This window comes from Phalacrocorax carbo, chromosome 1 (genome assembly GCF_963921805.1).
Source record: "Phalacrocorax carbo chromosome 1, bPhaCar2.1, whole genome shotgun sequence".
Taxonomy (NCBI): domain Eukaryota; kingdom Metazoa; phylum Chordata; class Aves; order Suliformes; family Phalacrocoracidae; genus Phalacrocorax; species Phalacrocorax carbo.
Window position 1 is genome coordinate 153018429 of NC_087513.1, and position 23245 is coordinate 153041673.

The window sequence follows — 23245 nt, forward strand, 5'->3', positions numbered from 1 at the left end:
GAATTAGATTTTATTTAGTTTAGACTTTAAACCAGTGTTACAGTTTAAAGCTTTATGCCTATATTAAGATACAAAGATGGGTTATTTGTCACGTTAGTTTGTCTGAAACGTGCTGTGAAACTAGTGGAACAACTCCTGAAGAAATTGTTTGATATAATACAAAACTGTCTTTTTGTGGGTGGAGTTTAGGATTTCCTGAAGAAATTTTCATCAGATCAATTCAGGATGCTTTGCTTGCGCAGCAGATACAGCTCAGGTAAGGAAAAAACCCCTTATTTGTTGAGAGATGCATGGCTTTCCATGCACGCTTCCCAAGCTGGCGGCGCAGAGCGCGGTGGTGGAGCGCAGGGCTCTCCCTGCGGTGCCTTGCAGTTCCCCTCTGGTCAGTGGAAAGGTGGGTGGTGCTCTGTGGGGCTGCTCTTTGGCTCTTGTTTAGAAAAGCGTCTTTACCAAGGACAGTACTTAACCATTTGCCTAAATACCTTCCTGAGCTACAGTTAATTGCAACTCTCAATTAATTGCACTTTCAGTTAATGAATTACCTCCATCTTTGATTTGCATCTGTTGCAGTCACTGGTATTCCAGTCACGATCAGCTGGTTTTGGAGACATATCTAGCTTTGCCTTATATTCCTGTAGGGTATGACAAGGACTTGCTAATAACTTTTTATCTCCCTGCTGCGTTATCATTTTTTCTCCCATGGAGTTACTGAGTGTTTGAGCAGTTCTGCGGTGCAGTGCAGCTCGCTTATACCAGCACTTGATAACCTAATGATCATCTTAGGTTGGCAAATACTGCTGGTGGAGAGAGGTGTGGGAGATTTTGTCAGCCTCCCTGTCAACATCGTGGTGTTTCCAGCAGGCAGATGCTACTTCGAACTGGAAGAGGTTTTCACACGGATTGTGGTTTTTACCAGTTTATTGGTGCCTGCCAAAAGTAGATGGTAGTTCCCTAACCAGTGCTGGGTCATCGGGCTTGTTGGCCGTCCTGGCATGGTAAGGGGATGGTGGAGCACAGGTTGCGTTATTTCAGTGGGCCTCTGACTGCCTCAGATAAAGCACCTCTAGCAGTGACTGGGAGAGCTGGTGTGGGTAAGGCTCTGTGGCTATGCTAGTGTCTGTCAATGTGCAACATGCTGCAAGCCTTTATAGATGTGCAGTCGTTGGACTGAGAAGTCTTTTTGCCTGTTAATACCTCTAGCTGCTTGCAGGAGCCACCCATCTGATCTTCCTGATGGAGCCTCCCTCTCCTAAGGCAGCTGAAAGCATCAGGAATGTCGTCTATCCTGAAATATTTCGAACCATAGGGTAGTAAAGAGGCTGCTGATCCTCTGACCTCCTGCTGACCTCCACCGTGGTAGGAAGGGAGGAGTGGATTCAGGTGGGAGGTTTGCTGCAGAACAAACCCCTGTTTGGAGCAGGAGTGGGGGCAGGCAGTAGGGAGCACTGCCACCACAGGGAGAGGCAACGGGATGGTGGCATGCCTGGCTGCTTCGGGGTGATGCCGCAGGACAGTGGCACGCCTGGCTGCTTCCGCTGGGTCTCTGCCAACAGATGTAATACATTGTGCACACATAAATGGCTCCCTGGCTGCAACCGGGGGTGCTTGGGAGTCTTGAATAAATGTGTATTTAAAAACAAAAGAAGAAAAAAGGCTAACACCTACAACACTATAATATATACATTCATCTTACAAACAAAAGCCGAATGGCTGGCAATTTCTAAGCTTGCCTCAGGGCAAGGAATGGCACTGGAGCCCTGCAGCAGTGGGTTGCCTGCATGCCTTCTCCATTGCGTATCAGCTGGCTGCCTTCAAACCTCTGCGAGAAGGACATGACTCTTTTTTGCCTTACTTCTAGGTTAAATACCTTCCTGTGATAAAAACAGAGGGCTACCTGTGCAAATATAGGCAGTTTTGATGAAAGGATATGGTGGTGTTGTGTCAGATTATAGTGCCAGCAAGCCACTCGACAGATAAGGATTGCTTGAAGGTCTGCTGTGCTTGCCACCTCCACCTTATGAGGTAGGGCGCAGTTATTCACTGCCTGATAAAGAGCCACAGCCAGTCCCTGCTGAGCCAAGTATTTACTATGCAGCGTGTCAGCTATCGATTCAGTTTGGTCTGAAGATAAGTTTACTGCACTCTTTCTTGTCTTACTGTCTGCTTCCTAAGTATTTTTATTAGAAGGGAGATCCCAAGCACTTTCTGTTTGTTCCTAAAAAGGTTTTCATAGCCTGTTGGTGATAATTCCTGCCATCCCTGCCTGTGAAGGAGAGCCTTTTGTACTTGCTAAAATCCGGGTTTGGGGAGTCAGGCAATGTTACCGTGCCTGTTGAATCCAGCCCATAAAAGATCTCTGTAGGCACACAGATGAGGGCAGCGCCTGACCAGCTGGGAATGGCTCATGCTTGGTGCTGGGGTTTATGTGGAGCTTGGGCTCGGAGCGGGCCTGTGTTGTGGTCTGGGCTACCCCCTGCCTGCGTGTGTGCTGATGGGCACCTGGGGACAACCGCGACTCCAAACTGCCCCAGCCACTGAGGGGCAAGGGCTGGAGGGGCATGTGCAGGGAGGTGCGTGTGTTTCGTGGGAGTGGGGGCCCCTTCCCATGGCAGTCATTGTCGCAGGGAGGAAAAAGCTGGATGCCTTGCCCATGGGGAAGAGGCTTTCATGCAGAACATCACCACTCCACAGTGTGTCTGTGCAGAGGGTCCGTCTGCTCCATTACCCTCTCTTCCTCCTCAGGCTGGTAGGGCAGAGCTGCTTGGGGTTAAGCTGAGCTCTGGGCACAGTGGTGGTGAGCCAGGCCTTCAGCTTTGGCTGATGCCTCTGGCTGCCCGCTTCTTGGCCTGAATCGCCACCCTTTGTCCCACCTGAGGCTGTTGGGAAAAGGTCTTTTCTAGGTGCCTCAGGCAGCAGCCTGGTGCCCCGCCAGCATGTGCCTGCCAGGCTGCTTCTGGGCGCAGCTTAAAAGGAGAGGTGCTGTCTCCAAAGCCCTGTGGGACTCCCTTGTGAGGCACCGTTTTTCCTCTTGCACCTCATCAGCAGTGGCTTTGCTTTTGCAGTTAGGTGGAGGGGCCGTGAGCTTGCTGCAGGCAGCAGGGTTCTGTCCCCAAAATGCACTCCTGGTCACCAGAACCACTGCGGTGATTTTGTGAACCTGAGTGAACTGTAACATTTTGGTCCTTCTGGTCTTTAATTACTTGTTGGTGCTAATAAACATACCTTTTGTAATTTGACAATGTAGCAATGATGCCCTCAGTGGTAAAGGAGGGAAGGAGTAGAGAGTATGGTGAAGATTTACAGAGCCAGGCTTGCCTGTGCCGTGCTGTGGGTTTGCAGTGCCTGCAGGCAGTGGTTTAGGAGAGTGCCGGTGAATTGGGGAAGAAGAATGGGTTTAATCAAAGCAGGCTTCATCAGGGTAAACTTTCATGAAGTATTCCTTGTGGAGTTCCTGTAACCACGGTAATCAGTTGAGTAATCTTAGTGGATATAAACAATCTCTTTCAATATCTTACTGTTTCCTGTAAGTCTGTACATCAGTCTTTTTAAAAGCTGAGTAAAGCTTAATTTTAAAACCAGTGTTAATGAGGCAGTAATGCAGATTTTTAATTACACACAAGTGGAAAAGCTGACAAATAAAGGTCCAGACTTATGCCTTAGTTGTAGTGGGGTAAATCCTATGGAAAGTCTTTTTAAACTGTTAGGCTTCTTTGGGATTTAGACTAATAGAACTGAGATCAGGTCTCACATCTGGCTGCTTCTGCCCTCTTAGATCTGTCCCCTTGCTCAGACTGTGTGCTCTGAAGAGTCTGTGTCTGGGCAGCATTGGGTATTTGCACAAAGCAGTTGGCTGTAATGTGTGTGGGACCATGGAAACTATGGGTGATGCTCAGTGCTGATGAGATGAGGAATATGCTGCAGGCTGTAGTTTGGATGTACCTTAGTGCGGAGGTCAGGCACAAAATGGTGAAGCAGTATTGCACTGGCTACGAATAGCCCTTTGATACAAGTAATCAACTCTGGTGTGATGTTGTGGGAAGGAATGCATTTAAACTTAGGCCTGTCCTTGGTGGACATAACTCCCACCAAAGCTGGGTGAGCTGCCTTGTGTGGGGTCCGAGTGCTCTTCTACAGAAAATTGTGCATTACTGTACAAATAGAAGAATTGCCTCTTGCTGATGGGAGCTCCCAGTAAAAGTGCCAGGGGGCCAGTCCAGCACCTGCGCTTCTGAGAGCATAGGCAAGGCGAGAGGAGCCTGCTTAACCCCAAGCCGGCAGAGGCGAACGCTGGTGGTTCCCGAAGCACAATTGCCTGTGGAAGCTAGAGTCCTGCCGAATGCAGTGAGGCTGTCTCTGTGCACGGATGCCACCTTAGTGTTTGTGGGGGTACTGTTGTCTTTCCAGTTGATGGAAGAGAAGCATTGTAGGGTTGGCGTATAGCAGATCTCATCATAAAGTAGACCTCCACTTAGGATGTGATGGGTCATTTATGTTAATGTTTCATCTTTCCAGTGACTATAAAGAGGCCTAGATATAATTGTGTAAGTTAGATGTGATGAATCCCACCCAGACATGCCCGTATGAGTTTAAGAAGTTTGTATTTTCTCCAATAGTCGGCTTTGAAAATTGATATGGCCAGTTTCGCTCTGATTATTGTGAGGGAATTGTATCCCTAGTGCAGAATCTAGACTGCAAAATGTTAGGCCTGTCTAGGTTTTTAGATGCTGGTGAAGCAGCTCTTTTACTGTAAGTGTCTGTATTCCTCACGGAGTCAGTGGTGAGGATTAGGTCTCTTTGGAGGTGTTCAAAGATAGATCATGTCTACCTAAATTAGAATAGGAACAAAATTAGGGGTAAGATCAAAGGTAGGTGTTGCCAAATTAAATCTGAGGGGACACTTAGAAATGTATCCAATCCAAATGCTTTGGAGTAATAGCTTCACAGATATATGAAATTATTTTTTTCAATAATGAAAAAAAAATATCAAAATCAAATAGCTATTGGTTCAGTCAGCTTCCAGACACATTTTGAATCAGTCTGATACCTTTCCTGTAGGTTATACTTTGTCATATGTGATGATTATCTTCTATATTGATTTAATTCACCTAGTGTGCATGAAGAACAGAGTTTTTAATTAAATATGTATTTAATTGTAAGAAAAGTTTGCTGTGACAAATAAATAACAATGTTTTCCTGGAATGGCTTTGTCTCAGAATATTGTTCCTATGTATGGCAGCCAGCATCCTCTGTATCATAGCACCCAATAATTTTATTTTTTTTTTTTCCCTTAGCAATAGAATTTAGTGACGAGAGCATGGAAGATGCAAAGCACCTTCTTCAGGCAATCTCCTCATTTATTAGAGATGCCAATGCTTATATAAAAGGACAGCTGGTGTGTGACCCTGTTAGGGAAGACATACTGTGGGAAAGGTAAGTGTACCTCCTGTATCTTAAAAGCTGTGATTATATAAGCGAGCATGTTTGTTCACAGGCTCAGAGGACTAAACACTGTAGTGTGCTGAGTTCTCATCAAGAAGCAGGACAAGAAGAAGGGCTGAGAAGCAGTCTTCCCTGCCAGCCTGTCATGGTCTTAGCTGGGATAGAGTTAATTTTCTTCACTGCAGCTGTTACAGTGCTGTGCGTTGGCCTTAGTATGAGAATAATGTTGCTAACACACCGATGTTTTAGTTATTGCTGGGCAGTGCTTGTACTAGTCAAGGACTTTTCTACCTTCCCATGTTCTGCCGGGTGCACAGGAAGCCGGGAGGGGGCACAGCTAAGAGAGCTGATCCAAACTGGCCAAAGGGATATCCCATATCATGGGACATCGTGACCAGTATGTTAACCGGGAGGAACTGGCCGGGGCAGGCAGTGATTGTGGCTCAGGGACTGGTGGCACCAGTCAGTGGGAGGTGAGCAGTTGCATCAACCCATGAGTTTTCTTACTTTGGCCCTTCTGATTCTCTCCCCCATCTCACGGGGGTGGGGGAGTGAGCGACCGGATGTGTGGTATTTGGTTGCTGACTGGGGCTAAACCACAGCTGCCCTTTTTGGCATCCAACGTGGGGCACGAAGGGTTTGAGATAATAACAGTTGCTGGTCACAGCATCGATTCATCTACTCTCAATATTAGTTTATCTAATCTACACCATGCTGATTGTTAAGTACATGTTAAAGATTGGTGTTGGTTTTTGTAGTTTGCTGTGCTCTGCAGTGATTAGAGATGTTTTGCCTGAACCCCTGAACAAGTGCAGAATCCTGAAAAATTAGGATATTTGAAGGAAGTATGTTGTCTCCCTGGCAATCCCAGAGAGATGCAAATCACTGCAATGTGCTGGGGCCTCGCCCCTGCCTATCAAACCCTGTTTAACACTGTTCAGTACCCCCAAGGGGAAGAGAAGGCCTCTGGATCTAAAAGGACAAAAACAAGGAAAGCGGCAAGAACTGCGGCCACTCAAACCCCCACGACACGCATTGCAGCTGAATCAGAGGATCAACCCGTGCCAGTATCAGTTGCCCCCATACACAAGAAGAAATCTTGGAAGAGAAAGTCAACTCATTTAGAAAGCAATGATGAAGAAGCAGGGCCGTCACGAGGTGAGGGGGAGGAAGAACTTGTACAAGAAATGGAAACTACCTGATCCCTATCCTTGAGTGAGCTGCGAGATACGCGAAAAGATTTCATCCATCGTTCAAGCAAGCACATTGTCACCTGGCTGCTCCGATGCTGGGATAAGGGGGCCAGTAGCCTGGAATTAGAGGGGAAGGAAGCCAAACAACTGGGATCCCTCTCTAGGGAAGGGGGCATTGACAAAGCAATTGGAAAAGGAACACAAGCCCTCAGCCTCTGGAGGCGACTCCTGTCTGGAGTGAAGGAAGGGTAAACCTTCAAGGAAGATATTGTATATCGCCTAGGAAAATGGATGACCATGGAGAAAGGTATCCGGTACGTGAGGGAACTAGCTGTGCTTGAGGTGATTTATAGTGACCTGGATGATCAACAGTCATCCAAAGATCCGGATGAAGCCCAGTGCACACGACCCATGTGGCGGAAGTTTGTACGGAGTGCACCATTGACGCATGGAAACTCATTGGCAGTGATGTCCTGGAGAGATGACGAGGCACCAACGGTGGTGGAGGTGTTTGATAAACTGCTGGATTACGAACCAAATATTTCTTCCTCCCTTGTCTCAGCTATGGAGAAACTGTCCTGGAAGGTTCAGCAGCTTAAAGAGGTCCTACTCCCCACCTGTACAGACCAGCATCTCAGCCATAAGGAGTAAGCATCCCTCGGCTCAAGAGAGAGGATACACACCATGGGCCACCCTGTGGTTTTACCTGCGTGACCATGGAGAGGACACGAGCAAGTGGGATGGCAAGCCTACCTCGACCCTAGAGGCACGGGTACGTGAGCTGCAAGGAAAAACAATCACTCAGGGAGGTTCTTCCAGGAAAGCTGTTGCTCCAGTTTCCAGTAAGCAATTCCCCAGACAGAGGAGTAGAAGCGCTGATTATATTTCTGATCCAAATAGAGACACTTGTGATTCGTATTTACCAGAAGTAAGTAGCGAATACAATGATCAGGAACAGAGGGGCCCTGCCAACAATACAGCCCTCACCAAGTGCAGTTTTTACTTGTTTTTCTAGCCAGCTGCTTTTCTGCTAGTCTGCTACACTTAGTGCATTTTATTTTTAAAATGAGTGTTATTTATCCAGTGTGCTTGTCCCAAAACTTGCATCTTTGCCCTTCTTCAGTGATACAGAAGCTATGACTGAAGTTGTGAGTAGAACTGTGCATTAGCAACTGAAGAAGAAAGAGGACAACTGGAAAGTAATATGCCTTGGGCACGTGAGCTTGTAATGATGCTGGCTGGCACTGTGGCATGCAGCAGAGGAGAGAAGAGGTTACTAAGAAACCGGCCAGGGACAGAGATGTCACAGGAAAAGAAGAAATTATGGCTGTTTCGATACTGACGCTGATGAGGAGAATCTTTTTTGGAGTCCCTTCGGAAAACGTTATCATCTACCAGGAGAGAGACGTGCTGCTGTGTGTTGGGTGCAAAGCTGAGAAGACGAGCGCAGTGCTGTGGAGTCAGGGTGGGAGAGGCATTGAGCACCCTGAAGTGTGATGTACGTGCAGACAGCTCTGGGACATAAGATCAGAGGAGAAATGGCCTGTGCTGTAGAAGTGAGAGGCGGCTTCCTTGTGGTGTGGGCACCTCGCTGTTGGGGAGCTTGCTGCTGCACCGACTACGGCTTGCAAGGGGTGCTGGAACGTCTTACGGGGGAGGGGAGCTGAATTAACTAGTGGTGATATTTAGCAAAAGGGAGTCCTTCGGGAGGAGGCTGCAGAAGACCTGTTGGTGAGAGATAAGGCTGAGAGGCGTGAGCCATGTGGGCAAGTTGAAATGGATTGTCAGTGGGGGACGTGGGAGGTTACAACTTGTGTATCACTAGATGGAAAAACAACCAAAATGAAACAGAGCTCTTCATTAGGAAAGCAGTTAGATATTCAGCAGAGAGGAGGAAGCTTGCAGGGAAGAGTGTTGGGAGGAATGGATTTAGGGCAGCAGCCAACTGATAGCTGAGGGGAGGCAGGCATTCGAGGCAGAAACACTCAAACAGGCACAACTGGGTTGAGGAGAGCCCCAGAGGCACAGGGTAGCTTGATTTTCCCCAGGTAACCCTGCTCCCTGGGCTTTATTGTGAAATGGCATCCTCAGGTCAGTGCTATTGGGGTCCGGTTTTCCTGGCTGTGTGCAGGAGCATGCCGCCAGCAGCTGTTCGCAGCTCACCATTTATTTCCCTGCTGTCCTCATCCTCCCGCTCAAAGCGGCCGCAGTGGGTGGCACTGGCCCCGCGGCGATGAGTGCTGGCTGCCCGCCGGCTTTTGGTGCCATTACAGGAACGGTCCCACCAGACCTTTCTGTCTCGGCCGAGCCAGGTGGAGTCCCGGGGCTGGAACTGGGCTCACCTGGGAAATGAGGAAGCAGCACCCGCTTCTGAGCCGGATCCTGCCAACAGGACGCCTGGCTGACCCCGAGTCAGCTCTGTTGCCAGGCAGTGGAATGATGCACGTGATGTGGCTTTGGAAGAGAAACATGCCGCTAGCATGAAAAACGGGCTGCTGGGGGCAAAAAAGAACTTAGTGAGATTTTTAATGCGCTTAATCTCAACCTCACTTTCAATCTGTTTTTAAATGATTAAGGCAAGCCTTGCTCTACCGTTGTTGGTTTCTGTGATTAACGATGTGTTTATTGAATGGATGTAGCACTCTGGATTTTGACAGGCGTCAAGTTTTTCCCTTCGCAGCTGAAAGATATAGTCTCCCTGATGAGTGTAGCATCACCCATCATAGGACAGCTAGGAAGGAAGTGACAGTGTCCTTTTGATGACTCCCTCTGGCTGAATAGCTGATGAATTCAGTGTACTGCTGGCATCTTGTTTGTCTTATCTTAAACGTTACCTTTTCTTCTTGCAGGCTAGCCAACACAAAAGTAACCGTGAAGGCTGCGTTTGCAGATGACTTTGACACCTCCAGGGCTGTTGCAGCAATTATGGACCTCATTCACCATGGCAACAGACAGCTTAAGGCTGTTACTAAGGTAACCCGTTAGGATACAGAGATCAGAAAATGACAGCTGTCCACTGTCCTACAGTTTAATGCAGACAGATTAGTTTATTGTTCACGTAAGAAACCAGCAGAAACAAAGCTCCATAAATTGTTGACCTTAATGGTGCCTATTTGTCCTGACCGTATCGCAGGAATTGTGTACGGCTATTGTTTTGTGCTTTGTTGTGTCCAAAGGATGTTTGTTTCCTGCTGCCCTATATTATTTATACTGAAGGGTTTTGAAAGGCGTGAAGCCATTGTGGCATGCTGCTAATTTTAGTGCTGGTTTTGTGTTCTTACCCTGCTTCTTTGCTTAATAACCATGCAAAGAAATCAACCTAAATTGGGAAGTGGGGGGTGGTGGTTGCTGCGTGGGCTTTGGCAGCAGTCCCAGGTGCACAGGGCAGTCGTGGTGGTGAGTTCAGCTTTGGGGACCGAGCGGCTTCTGCAGTTGGCAGATTATAGCTGTGGCCTCAGGATGTCTGCATGAGTCCGACTTCAGGTGGCTTTTGGCAAACTGAGACAGAAGGTAGTGTCTGGTAAGGACCAGACCTGAGCAATGAGTACAGTCTGAAGCACTTCTGGCTCTCCTTGTACCAACAGCTCCCTTTCTCGCTCAAGGTGAGCAGCTCAGCCTTATTGCTATGTTCCTTCATCGCTGGTGTTGTCGTGTCCACCATTTTTGTGCTGTGAAAGAGGTGTTGAGTATATAGTAATAACTGAATTAGCTCATGGGCTTAGAAATCCTTCCTCCCCTGGTCTTGTTTTGGTGCTGGTGTTAAAATCTGTCCTTAGAATTATCTTTTCCTCGTCTTTACAAAATTACTCTCTGAGCGAATCCCCAACTTGAGCCAGTTTGCAGTAGGGATCTGAAACAGGATTACCGCTCCTTAAACACAAGTAGCCTCATTTTGCCAGTTGCTGCTTCTTTTCCCTGAATTCCTTGTGTCACTCACTCTGCTAAGAATTGGGTGGGATATTTGTGGGGCAGCTGACTTGGATTTCTGGTTGCGGTGGTGGAGCTTTTCTGGGTGCAGCCCAGTTGTCTGAGCGTTACCTCCTACTGACTGTGCGCCTACTTTTTCTCCACAAGAGTTGTGAGTAAATTCACATAAACATAACTACTCATTCCTCTCTTTAATCTTCTCGCCATTCTTACCTTAGTTGGCAGGTTCCTGTTTCTTTCTCTCAGTGGTCCGCTTCAGCTCCTCCCAGTTTGGATCCTTTGCAAATTTTAGATTATGGTTTTTCTAAGGCCCTAACGGAGGTGCTGGATAAAATCCAGTACCAGCTGCTAATTTGGTTGTGTATGTCATCACTCTTTTTCTTTTTTTTTTTTTTTTTTGGCAAGGGTTAGTCCCTTAAATTGCTTCTCAGTCTACCATTTAATCTTTATTTTAATTTTTTTTGGTGTGAAATAAATATGGAGGAAAGAAAGAAATCCATGTGTTCTTAAAAATGCTGTTCTGTCATTACTGCTGGTGTTTGCTGGTGCTACTGGGGCATGACAAAACACTGTAAGCTATCTCAAAGCAACCTTCACGTTGTTTTAAATCAATAAGGTGCTCAAAAAAGGGCTGGAGTTTTTTTAATAATTTATTTTATAGGTGCCCTTGAAGCTGGGATTTTGTTCTTTTATTTTGTTTTCATACACACAGCCCTTTCATGCCCAGAAGTGCTATTTTTAGTTCTAATTTACTGCACGCATGTAAGGCATGGCAGCTTCACGCATCCCTTCTCCTCGCTGCGCATGCTGGTTACAAGCTCTTCCCCTCCCCCGTTTACTTAAATCTTTTCTCTTTGTGTTGTGGGTGCTTTTATATCTCTGTGAAAGTTCCCATTGGGGCAGGTGTTACTGGTGGAGGTATATCTATATAATTAGTAATCATTTTCCCTTGTGGACCTAGGCTACGGCGAGATGCTGAGTTCTGTAATATGTATTGACTGGACGGTCTCTTTTGAGTGTTTTTTAAACAGGATGCTGGATCTCCGAGAAGCTCTGTTGTGTATGGAAGCATTATTTCCTATATAGAAGGCTTTTTTAATGCCCTCGGGATGTCCTTCGGTGAAAGACAGGTACGAAACATCTCTTCTATGTGTACTCATCTATGGTAGCAGTGCCAGCGTTATGTTTTATGGAACGCTTTCTAGAAGCATCAGATGTAACAAAGTTATTTACGCTTTTAGTAAACCTTTCTGCGCTGCTTGCAGTTTCTACCGTGATGTCTTAGGAGAGCATGTGAGCAGGTAGAACAGGAGAAAGCAAAGTGTGGGCTTTTTTCTTCTCTGAGATACTCTCGCGTCACTTCTGCAGCAATTGTGCCGTGGAAATAAAAGTTTGAGGAACAAAATGAGAAAAAGTTAGCATTGGAGGCCTTTTAAGTTGGCCCTGTGAAGTGTCTCGCTTTTTCCTGTCTCTTCCTCTTCTTTCTCATGGTTGCACCCAGGCTGACTTCGATAGCCTTGCGAATATTCGCGGTTGTGACTTCCTTGCGCGGCAGGAGCCGGGGTCCAGCTCCTCTGCAGAAAGCCAGGGTGGAGGGAAAGGGGCCGCGCTGCCTTGAGACACGTCAGGGTGTGGGGAGGGGAGGGCAGCGGGGGTCTCATTGTTGGAAATACCTTACATACCCTCTAGTGCTTGGAAAGGTGAGAAGGGGGGGGGGGGGGGGGGAAGAAAAGCACAAAGCAAAGTACTGCACAGAGAAGAAAGTGATAAATATGAAGGTGATATCCTGATGTATCAAAGGCAAGCGTTTAAGATGACACAAGGTGTTGGAGACCAGCAGGCTGTTCTGTGCTCCTCTCTGGCTCAAATCTGGAGCTGAATACCAAGAAATTGAAAACTGTCTTTAGAGAAACTCTTCTGCAAAAATTTCTCTGGCGGGAGGAGGGGGAGAAGAGGATAAGAAAATGTAAATAACCTCATTACTCCTTTGAAAGCCAGGCAGTATAGCAATAAATTCATGTATTTAGTTTGCCTCTTTGTGGATTTTTCCACAAAATTTCTTTCAAAACAGCGGTTGGATGTGATTTGGCTGTGTGTTACTCCTGATAACCCATGGTTTGTCATGTTAATTTTTAGCGGCACACTAAACACTTATATTTGTCTGTAAGTTGGATGTCAAAGTCATTCCTCCAGATTCTGGGCTGTCTGTACGCCGGTGCCTGCTGCATCTTTATTCTTGATGAAACAAGTGTCTGAATGCTTTTCTTTTTCGCCCGCTGTGCATGTTTCTCTGGGGCAGCAGGGTCAGCAGAAGACGTTGGCGCAAGGTAGGCAGGAAGGAAGGAGCAGCACATCAGACCCTTCTCTGTCCCTCTGCTCTTTCTTTCCAGCTTCCGGTAAATGAATCCATGAAACTCTTCATCAGAAAAGTCAGCGGGCTGCTGTGAGCTAGTAAATAAAGTGGTGCAGGTATTGTTCTCTGACCTCGAGACCAGCCACAATAGCTCAGTGTCCAACCTTTCTCGCCCCTTAGCCAGGTGGCCCCAGGCATGCGGCTTGCCGGGAGCAGTCCCTGATCACCACAGGTCCCAGCACGTGGGCTCTCTGGCCAAGGACCGGCTGGCTTGGCTGCCGCTGTGCTAACTGTTTAATGTAGGGCCTGTGGGGAGCCGTGCTTGGGCCCTCTTCATTTGGATGTTTCCGTATAGCCTGTGGGTCTGTCTTGCTCGTAGGATGGGATTCATCTCAGCTAATGAGCCTTGCAGCCTAACGTAGCTGCCTGTGCTTCTGCAGTAGTCGGTGGAGAGAGAAAGGCGCTGCTAAGGGGCAGTTCGTCTTAGTCTGGTGGCTGTATAAAATAAGACTGCCTCTGTCTCTCTGCATCGTCAAGAGAAGGAGCCTAGCCAGCCACAGGCAGGTTGTAGGAATCCATCTGAAATTTCTAGAAGACATGGCTAACCAGACAGAAATCTAGGGAAATGTTTCTCTCTTAGGCAGCCTTACTTCTTACTGCTGGGGAGTCTAGCCGGTGGGTGGAAGCCGTCGTGCCTGTTTAGAGCTGAGGAGCAAAGGTGAGGGCTTTTGCTCTGCTGAGGAGCTCTGTATTGCGGGCGCAGCCAGGGACAAACCTGATCACCTGTGGGGTAGGCGAGGGCCAGACTTCCACATAAAACTTTTTACAAGCCTTTTGGATGGGTTGGTACTGCAGAAGAAGAAATTAGAGATCAGGCCCGAGAGGCTACGCAGTGTTTTATGTGGAAATTGGATAGGTCCATCTCCTAAAGCTGCCCCTCCTTTTAGAGAATCTTGCCTTTGTGTCATGAGTGCATCCCTGGTTTGAACTTCGGCAGTGGTGTCTGTAGACGTCTCTCTTGCTCCTCTTATCATTTGTCTTTCCTCTCCCTTCTGTATTTAAGCATTCATCCTGCTCTTTTCCCTGCCCCAGGTAACGATGGAGCATTTCTGGCACTTGGATTTATTACCTTCTTCAGTCTCATAAACTTCTTCTCTAGTATGTTTGCATGTTTTGAAAGTTTGGAGAATTTGCTGCCTTTTATGATTGTGGAGAGCACTGAGCATCTCACACTGTAGCCCTTCGATAGCTCCCGCCTCAGCACCACCTCCTCCTCTTTGTTTGTTTGCTTCAGTCAGTGACCTCTGAAACCGCTCCCTTTCATTTCCATCCTGCTGTTTGGTGACTAAATACAGTCCCCTCTGGCTTTAATTACTCAGCTGCTCTTCAGCTCCCAGTTGAGCATTGCTGCCAGTGACTTTACCCCCCGGCCTTGGTGTGCTTTATATCTCACTGCTCCATTGTCCACTCCCCCTCTTGTGTCTTAGTGATAAAATAATACAGTGGCATTTTCTTCGTTGTTGGAGGTTTGTCCTCTTCCTCCCCCTTAGGAGTTTGCCTTTAATGAGAAACAGGGATGGTTTCTCTGCCGAGAGCAAGGCTAGGAGCCTGGCTGTGCCAGCGCCAAGGAGTGGCCTTGCTCTTCTGCTAGCACCTGAGCTCCTGGCCTGGCAGCCGGCAGAGCAGAACCCTCTAGCAGGAGTGAGGTCGTTCCCTTCTTGTGGTGCTGCCGACCTGCGAGGCTTCTGCCAAGCCAGAGGAGGCTGAGGAAGCTCGGAGGTGGCTGAGGGGAGGAGGGGGCCAGGCAGCAGCCAGAAAACATACGCTGTGTGCGGTGGCTGCTGCTCTGCCAGGTCTTGTTGGGTGGCTGAAAACCGGGTAAGGTGGATCAGATAAAAACTCTGTGGAGTCGGGGAGGTGCAAGGAGAAAGGGTAGTCTAGAGACTTAAAGCCAAAACACCTAATTTTCCCAGTTTGTCATTCTTAGAGGGTCTGAAGCTCAAAGGCACGGAGTAAGGGGCTGGTGCACTCTCTAGCTCTGCAGAGGTCTACAGCCAAGGGACTGTCTGAGCTGGTGGCTGGGCTTCCCTTGCTGTGTCGGATGGCTGTTGCCAGGCCTTTCCTCCATTAATTTGTCTAATCCCTTTTCAATTTGTGTGCGCTTATGGCATCTAGGTTTCCTGTGGTGACAAGTTCTGCAGCTGGGTTACGCAGCATGCTATGCTCCCGTGAGAGTCCTCTGCTCCACGACAGACACTGTTCTGTGTAGGAGTACACTGAAATACTTCCAAGTGTGCCAGCGCTGTAACTTTTGTGCAGCATTAGTGAGATTGCGACGTTTTAATTGTACCGTGCAATGGAAGACACACGACCAGGAGAGATGACGAGGCCTCAGTGTACGCTACTGAGCTGGGGCTGGTTTTTAAATTGTTCTCAGATGTTTGTAAAGCAACCTGTTTGCTTTCTAGGTGGCTCTGGGAGGAGGCGACTCGGCTGTGCTCTCCAACGTCATTGACGAGCTTGTTAGGTTCCGTGCGAAGGTCCGTCATTACGCGCTTGCTCTGCCGGAAGAAGCAGCAGAAGCTGTGCCAGCGGAGGGTGCCGCGGGAGCTGAAGGACCGAAACGAGAACAGAAGGAAAAGAGGCAGCAGTTAATGCAGGAGAGAAAACCCCTCCTGGAGGCTTGCGATAGTCTGCGTGGAGACCTTGCTGCCTTTGGAATCCACATAAAGGTAGAAGTGACCCCCTTTGTGAGGCCATTAGGCATTTTCTAAGATGGCATTTATTTTTGCCCTTTGTGCTCTGTCGGCAGCTTTCAGTGGTGTGTCCTGTTCCTTGTAGGACTGCAGTAGCAGGAGGTGGAAGTTAAGCCCTTGCCTGGTTGCACTGCTACTTTTCCCTTCTGCTCCCCCTCAAGCTTGTGTCTCTGCAAGCTGTAGCTATTCCTGGCAGTTACTAAGAGTGTGTTATTTAGCCACTGAAAATCCCGTAATATTCAGAAATCCCCAAGTTGTCCAAGTTCAATCCAGGAGGAAAGGTATGAGTAGTGTGTGCAATCTTTAAAAATTTAGATTGCAGAGGAACTGGAAAGTAAACGGAGATGACTTAGGAAAATAATGCCTTCCCTCTACCCTCCCCACGTTCCCACACCAACCATGGTAAGTCCTCATGAGAAAACCTCTTCCATCTTCAGCAGCTCCATTCTGAACGGTTCCTGAGCCATAAGTACTTTGCCCGATTCCTGTACCCCGCTCCTCTCTCCACCCTGCTTTCAACTTTTAGCCTCTACCGAATACCACTGTTCTTTTCCATTACCCCAGTGGTGTCCTCTGCTCAAGAGAAATCCCTTCACCAGCTGACTTGTCTCCTGCTGGTTTCAAGGTGCTACATTACTTCAAGGGGTGCTGCTTCTTCCAGTTCCTCTTGCTTCAGTGCCCTTCTCACCTCAGCTACAGCCCCTGTTGGGTCACTCTTGCTCCTTACATGCAGAATAATACTCTGCTTTCTCCCCAGTGTCTTTCTCCCTCCCTCCGTGCTGCTTGGGTTTTTTTCCCCCTCTGTCAGGAACTGAGCCTTGCATAGTCTGCTTGAGTCATTCTACCAAAGGGAGGATATAAAGCACAATGACATTAGGGAGTGACAGCATAGATCCTCCTTAACTGCTGAATGGGAGAGCGGCCATTTGTCAACACACCTATTAAAACCAAATATGAAGTGGGGTCGGCTGTCTCATGATCTCAGATGAAAGTCAGCGTGCTGATACAAACCGGGGTGAGGGCCAAAGCCCAGTGGTGGCGAGCTACAGCTGGGAAAGCAGAGGAAGACTGTGGGAAGTTGGAACACCTGCTTCCTTAACTTGTTTGTACGTAGCTAAACCCTTGCTCTACTTATCGGTCAAAGTTTGCAAATCCAAACTACTGCACTGAGACAAAGTCTTGGGGAAGATGACTCTCTTTTGATCTATTTGACAAAATGCCTGCAACCCCACCCCCACCCTTTGGAAGATTTGTTTTGGGTTGTTTTTAAAGGGATTTATGGACATTTAATAAGGTCCTAGAAATGGGCCTTAGCCAGGATTCTGCCCATTCCATTTATTTCCATTTTTTTGAATAAGCTGAAGCTCGGCATAATCTGTCTCCTGCTTGTCCCAGAATAACTCGCTCCTGAAGACAAAGCACACGTGCACGTATGAGCGCACACAGCACGCCTCCAAAGCTGAACTCCTGCTTTTTTTGCTGCTGAATGAGCGGAAGTATCTGAAGGTGCCGTGAAGGTTGCCCAGCTCTTGCCTTTGCAGATCCCAGAAGAGTCCTGCAAACGGAGCGATGCAGCTCTGCAGTTCCTCGCCTGCTGCTCCCAGAGCAGACGCGTGACAAGACACGGCCCTACCCAAAGCAGGGCTCTCGCCACCCTCGTGTGCCGCACGAGTCTGCTTGGCTGGGCGGGTTGGCCGCCCTGGGTTGGATGCTGCCAAAAAGTAATGCCATGCCCAGCAGGCCGGCCCTGCGTGCCTAATAAGCGCTCGAGGAAGTAATTTGAATTTCTCTTTTCTACCCAGCCTCTGGTTTCCATTAAACTTTTACGAGCCCCACGATGCGCAGGTGGTAATGCATCCGTTAACACGCTCTCCTGCTGTCACGTGTGGCTGAAGTCAGCCAGCAACATCTAAAGTCCATGTGCAGGAGGAAAAGCAGCAGAACAGATGAAGCAGGCGAGCCTCATCTCCAGCCAGCGCAGACTAGGAACCCTTGGTTTGGGTCTGGGCAGGGAGGGCTTGGCCACTCTAGGGTGCGAGCAGCAACTTAGAGAATGCTAGTCACTTAATTCCCTTAAAAATCAGCTTTGTAGAACGGGTAATTTCTCCTTCAGCTTCTAAATCTGTCATTTCTGTACACTGGTTTCTTCGCTCATGCCGCTCAATGCAGATGATGTTCTGTTTGTCTGCAGTTACAGAACTTGCAACAAACTGATTAAAATATCCACTGGTCTTTTCATGTTGTTATGGTGTGCTTAAAATGCAAGCTAACCTCTGCTAAGTGAAAGGTAGTAATTAGGTATTTACGCATCAAAAGCAGTTTTCACTTTAACGTAAAGAAAATTCTACGTTGTATTCCAGCCTCTCTGATGAGTCAGAGCTCGTGTAACATTGTCACATTTCAATATTCAGGTTAACTTTTATTTTCAACAATTGCAGTCAACAGCTAGATCTTAACAGTCTGGAAGTGCTCAGTTTGACTGTAATGTTCTCTTTCAAAAATATGACAGTATTGCACTACGGCTATTTACAGCAACAGGCTACTATCCTAAAATTCAGAAAGAGATTAGATACGTTAGGCAATATATTCCCATGTATTGGCTGTAAGAAGAGCTGTTTTCCATGTACATGAGCCATTAAAACAAGAAAAAGCAATTGACTGAGGTTAACAGAAGTTACTCACAGAGTGGCAGGGGTTGGGAGGGATCTCTGGAGATCATCTCATCCAACCCCCCTGCTTGAGCAGGCACACCCAGAGCAGGGGGCACAGGAACGTGTCCAGGAGGGTTTTGACTGTCTCCAGGGAAGAAGATGCCACAGCCTCCCTGGGCAGCCTGTGCCACTGCTCTGGCACCCCATGTCTCACTCACAGAGCGTGGCTACACACCGCTGCTGCATCCCACACCAAAGAGGTGACGCTTCTAGTGTGGCTTTTCTTCCTTCTTTACTGGGCAGAATGGTCTGGGTTTGTTTTACAACTGAGCCTTATTAGTAACAATGACATTCCTGTGAGATGGTGTCGCCACCTTTCACCTAACTAGACTAATAGTTTTGCTTGGTTAAAACCTGTGCCTCCAACTACTGCCACGTGTGTTGATACCCATGTGATGCAGATGGCTGGGGCTGACCCGCTTGCTTCTTCCTACAGGACAGAGCTGCTGGTTCAACCTGGGAAATTGTGGAAGGAGGGCGAGCGGAGCAGCAGGATGAGAAAAAAGGCTGAGCCTTCATCCTTGGACTCTTTTTTTCTTTTTTAATTTCAGCTGCTTTGGCAACAGTTGTAAATACTAATGCTTTCCAAATAAAATCTTTGTTAGCCATTCTGGTCCAAAGCCATGACACAGTCTGAGCAAAACTGTTGATGCTACTACCTGGTAAATAAATACAGTACGCAGCACAGGCGGTGGAACCACCTGAACTAGAGGGCAGCACGGAAGCACCTGTGTTATCTCTTTTGCTGCGCTGGGACTGAGAATTAAAACACAGTGAAGGCAGAGGCAAGAACTTAGGCCTGTCTTTGATGGTGAAAGTATTTTTATGCCCACCGGCTAAAACAACTGTGTTCCTCTCAGACACAGGAGGAGGGACACTTTTAGCCATGAAGTATTTCCCTATTGCAGTGGTGCTGGTTTGGGCCTGCGAAGTTTAACCATAATACGCAGTTTTCTGTAAGGCTCAGTGTCTTCCCTGTTTGCTTTTGCACAGAACACACTGGCATTTCCCAAGCACTGGGAGCGCAGCGGGCTCAGCATCTCACCATCAGAATGGCAAAGATAAAATCAGGATGTTTAGTCATTATCTGTCCAGTTGCCTTTTTTCTTTTGCCATGTTTGTGCTTTAAAAAAAAATCCATCCCGTGGCTGGCGGTAGATGCAGCGAGGGCTGCCTTACACTGGGCGACCTGTGGGCTAGTGGCTGAGTTTATAGGGGGCCTGTACATGCTCACCCTCCGGCATACTTTTTTCAAATTAATTTATGAGGAGATAACAAAAATAAGAACATGGGTTCAGCGACAAGGAATTTAATTTGAAAATACAATTCACGCAAGTAATCTATTCACAAGGATCAAGATTTGTCTTGTTGAGACTGAAGCGTGTAGCTGTTTTCCTGCTCCCTTTCTGGTTATCAGAGCTCCTAGAGAAGAATGGCTGGGGGGCGGGGGGGAAGGTGTGTGTGTGTTTGTCTTCCTCAGCACTTTGGCGGAGGCTGATTTGATGCTGTTGGTATTTTAAATGCGCCACTGGCCGTATTGGTCCCGTAAACTGGGATGAATGGTGAACAGTCAGCTCAGCTTCTGGGGGAAATGGCACCGGAACACACCAAACAACGTACACACAATTCATTTGCTATTATTTTTATTTCCTACCAAAAGAAACTGCTACATTTCCAGAATGTTTAAAAATTGTAACAATTTGGATACATTAGTGAATAACAGAGTTACAACTTCTGTGTAGATTTAAAACCAACAGGGCAGGCTGAAATCTGTACTGAGCTCTAAGTGATTGACTTTGCCTACAACTGCCATTTAGATTTTAATACTGCTGATGTTCTGAATACAAAACAAATGCTCATTTTCAAGAAAATCCAGTAGCTGTTTTAAAATCAGTTTTAACTTTCTGATTTTATTTAAAAGGAGTGGGGCTTCTCCAATAGTTTTAGGGGGAAAAAACAACAGTAGCTTAGTGTCCCCAAAGATGTAGACAGTTTACAAAACTGCTTAAATTAAACACAAAAAAATCCCATCTCTTATGAGTAGACGTTGCTCTAATCTAAAAACTCTGTGAACACTCATAGACCAAAATGAGCAAACATTTAAAAACCTATTTTAAAAATAGGTAACTGGTTTAAAAAGAAAAAAAAAAAAATTGCATCGGGGTGAGGTAGTAGTCACAGTGCATCCAGAAATATCAACTCTAAGGGCTGAAGGGAAATACTCGGAGCAGCCTTTCCAATTCCAGGTGCTTTCTGCGGGCAGCTATTGCAAGGTAGGAGAACGCAACCTGACGGGTACGCGTGGCCCCATGTTCCAATCTAGGGCTAGATGACTGGAAAAGAGCAGCTGCAATGAAGATGTAACATCTACTGCAATAACTAGACACATCATACGCTTGTTCCTGCGCTTGAACGAGTACACATGCACACCTGGAGCTCGACTGTAGGTTTAAGGGCAGTAGCCACTTAGGTTTACTTGGCGTGAACTTGCCCTTCTCTCCATATTGCTTCAATCCCTACAAGCTTTGACTGAATTTCCCAAACTTTAAGAAGTGATACTGTGCAAAATCCCACGCAACTTCCCCTTTATACCCAACGCGGGCATCCGCCCTGCCAGCGAGCCCCAGAGGTACGGCCCTAACAGCGCCAGCCCTGGCTGTCTTGCTAAGGATCGAGCGAAAAGCCCCTAAACCCACGTGCCCCACTCGGAGCTCAAACGCCGACCGCAAACGCTGCCTGCACAACGCTAAGGGCACAGGTACGTCCCGTTCCTGCTGGTTAATGGCTAGCTGCCTACGTAGCTGTACGCTGATCTCCTCAGGGCTCCAACCCAGCAGGCGATCTGAGTCTTAAAAGCACTTCGCTCTTCCACGATCACTGAGCGTCTGACCGGGTCAGTTAGGTATCGCTAAGTTTCTTACCCCTTTCCAAACGGTTTTTAGTTTCTACTAAGTTTCTAGTACCTCTCCAAATGGTAATTTCACAAAGTTCATCGTACTGAGTTCTACAGGAGTCAAGGCCAGCTAATGGAATAAAACATTTTTTTTCAGGTAAGCGTAATTACTGTTTCATGCTAAGATACCTACAGTATAGCCTTGTTCTGCGATGGGGGAACCTGTTGAAAAAAAAAAACCAAACAACCCAAACCAAACCCCAAGACGTTGCAGGAAGGGGTGTCTTGGCAAAATGAATGCTGCCTCTGGGACCGGGAATGGGAAAAGGCAACTAATTACATTCAAAATCTACAGCAACTCTCATGCATTCCCTTTCCAAAGAGGCTTACTTTTCGCTTCTTAATATACTAGCATGGCAAAAAATGAAGTGCAATAGCTAATTCTAGACAGAGGGTCTAAGAATGAAAACATGACAACCTCGGTGCAATCCAAGAAATTCAGCTGAGCTGGTGGAAGAATTTTATCTAAGTATCAAGTGCATTATTTCTTTTTTTGCTGTTCACACTTTAGTTATTGCTCAATAACTATCAAAAAGAACAGAGGAATACTTTCAGTTTAGTTTTATTATATTATAACAGATCTGCAACTACAGCTTATTTCAGCCAAAACATTTTTGTATTCCAAACTCTTAAAAAATATCTACATTAATCATATTTTTCTATTCTTAAAAATAAAAAAAAAAAAACCTACCTAGCATACCAATGCTGCTACAGCACTTGAAAGGGTGCATTACTTATGTAAATTCTACGGTAAATGTAATTACTCTTGCAGTCATTGTTCTCTTCTTCTCTGCTGCTTTGGCTTCAGGTTTCAAAAAGTTTGCTAAAAGCTGTTCCAATTTCTGAAACCATGTCAGAGGCGGTCATTGAACGTCCGAATTTTTGAAAGGCTTGGTGGTTAGACTGCCTCGTAAGAGAGCAAGCTCCGAATGCAGCCACTAGAAAGGGATTTTGACTAAAAAGAAAAACAAAAACCAACATTATAAACAAAATCTGAACACTCTTGTGTAATTCGTAAGGTGGTGGACATAATCTTTGGATCCATGAATGTCTGTCAGGAGGGCCTCTTAAGCAAACATCCGTGTTTCTCAGACTCTTGCATCGCAGACCACCTTTGGCTGAATTTTTTTTAACAAGTATTTCCCTTCCCATGGCACAGCATGTGACTGAGTGAGAAACGCCCCAGGGCCAAAGGATGCCAAAGGAAAACACGCTTAAAAAGTGGGTAAGGTGGTGTTCCATGTCTCCGTTTACCTACCAATCCCTCCCTCAGAGGAAGACTGAGGCCTCACCCAGCAGCCTTTTAACTCCCTCCCCACTCGCTGGGTAACTCACTTTTCGTTTTGTGTTGCAGGGGGTGGGGGAAGGACGTGGGGACGGGGACAAGAGATGCTTTTTTAACGGGGCCATAGTCACCACCCTGGGGCCTCCATTAGATCAGCCTGTAAGGGCTACACTGACAGCTGTACCACAGCAGAAATGAAGGCACACTCTCTTAGTGCCTCCTACGTGCTTACAAGCTGCCTGAGAGCGTGTGCCCTGCCCCAGTCCTCAAGCGCTGAACCTCTGGGGGAGCAGGCAGCACAGCCCTGCCACAGCCAGAGCACAGGCTGGGCTGCGGGAGCCGCTTCTGCTGCCTTACAGCACCGGAGCAGAGGAAAACAACTGCAGAATAATTCAGCAGCCAGCCCTGGGCTCCAGTCGCTGGGTGGTTAAAAGCCTTGCGAAGCTCAGCCACGGCTGGGACGCAGCTGCCTGTAAGTCACTAAGGACCTACCGAGTCCCGTGCCAAGTGAGAGTTTTGTGAAGGATCACGATATAAAACACAGCCAAAGCAGAACACGAGTTTATGACTAGGTGTTACCGGGGCAGCTTTGAGTGTCTTTTCCTTCAAAACAGCAACTTCATACACT

The 23245-nt window shown here is 47.2% G+C and overlaps 2 protein-coding genes across 9 annotated transcripts in view; one reads left to right on the forward strand and one right to left on the reverse strand.

Moving 5' to 3' along the window:
• CARS2 (cysteinyl-tRNA synthetase 2, mitochondrial) overlaps window positions 1–19006 on the forward strand; it is a 40866-nt gene extending 21860 nt beyond the window's left edge. For all 5 annotated transcript variants that reach the window (XM_064440288.1, XM_064440296.1, XM_064440301.1 and 2 more), the window contains 6 exons: window positions 190–256; window positions 5292–5430; window positions 9482–9605; window positions 11591–11689; window positions 15381–15644; window positions 18816–19006. In XM_064440288.1, the coding sequence (XP_064296358.1) occupies window positions 190–256; window positions 5292–5430; window positions 9482–9605; window positions 11591–11689; window positions 15381–15644; window positions 18816–18890 (768 nt within the window). In that variant the 3' untranslated portion in view covers window positions 18891–19006. The remainder of the gene's footprint in view (window positions 1–189; window positions 257–5291; window positions 5431–9481; window positions 9606–11590; window positions 11690–15380; window positions 15645–18815) is intronic.
• Window positions 19007–21878: 2872 nt separating this feature from the next.
• NAXD (NAD(P)HX dehydratase) overlaps window positions 21879–23245 on the reverse strand; it is a 49824-nt gene continuing 48457 nt past the window's right edge. For all 4 annotated transcript variants that reach the window (XM_064440272.1, XM_064440263.1, XM_064440267.1 and 1 more), the window contains one exon: window positions 21879–22287. In XM_064440272.1, the coding sequence (XP_064296342.1) occupies window positions 22137–22287 (151 nt within the window). In that variant the 3' untranslated portion in view covers window positions 21879–22136. The remainder of the gene's footprint in view (window positions 22288–23245) is intronic.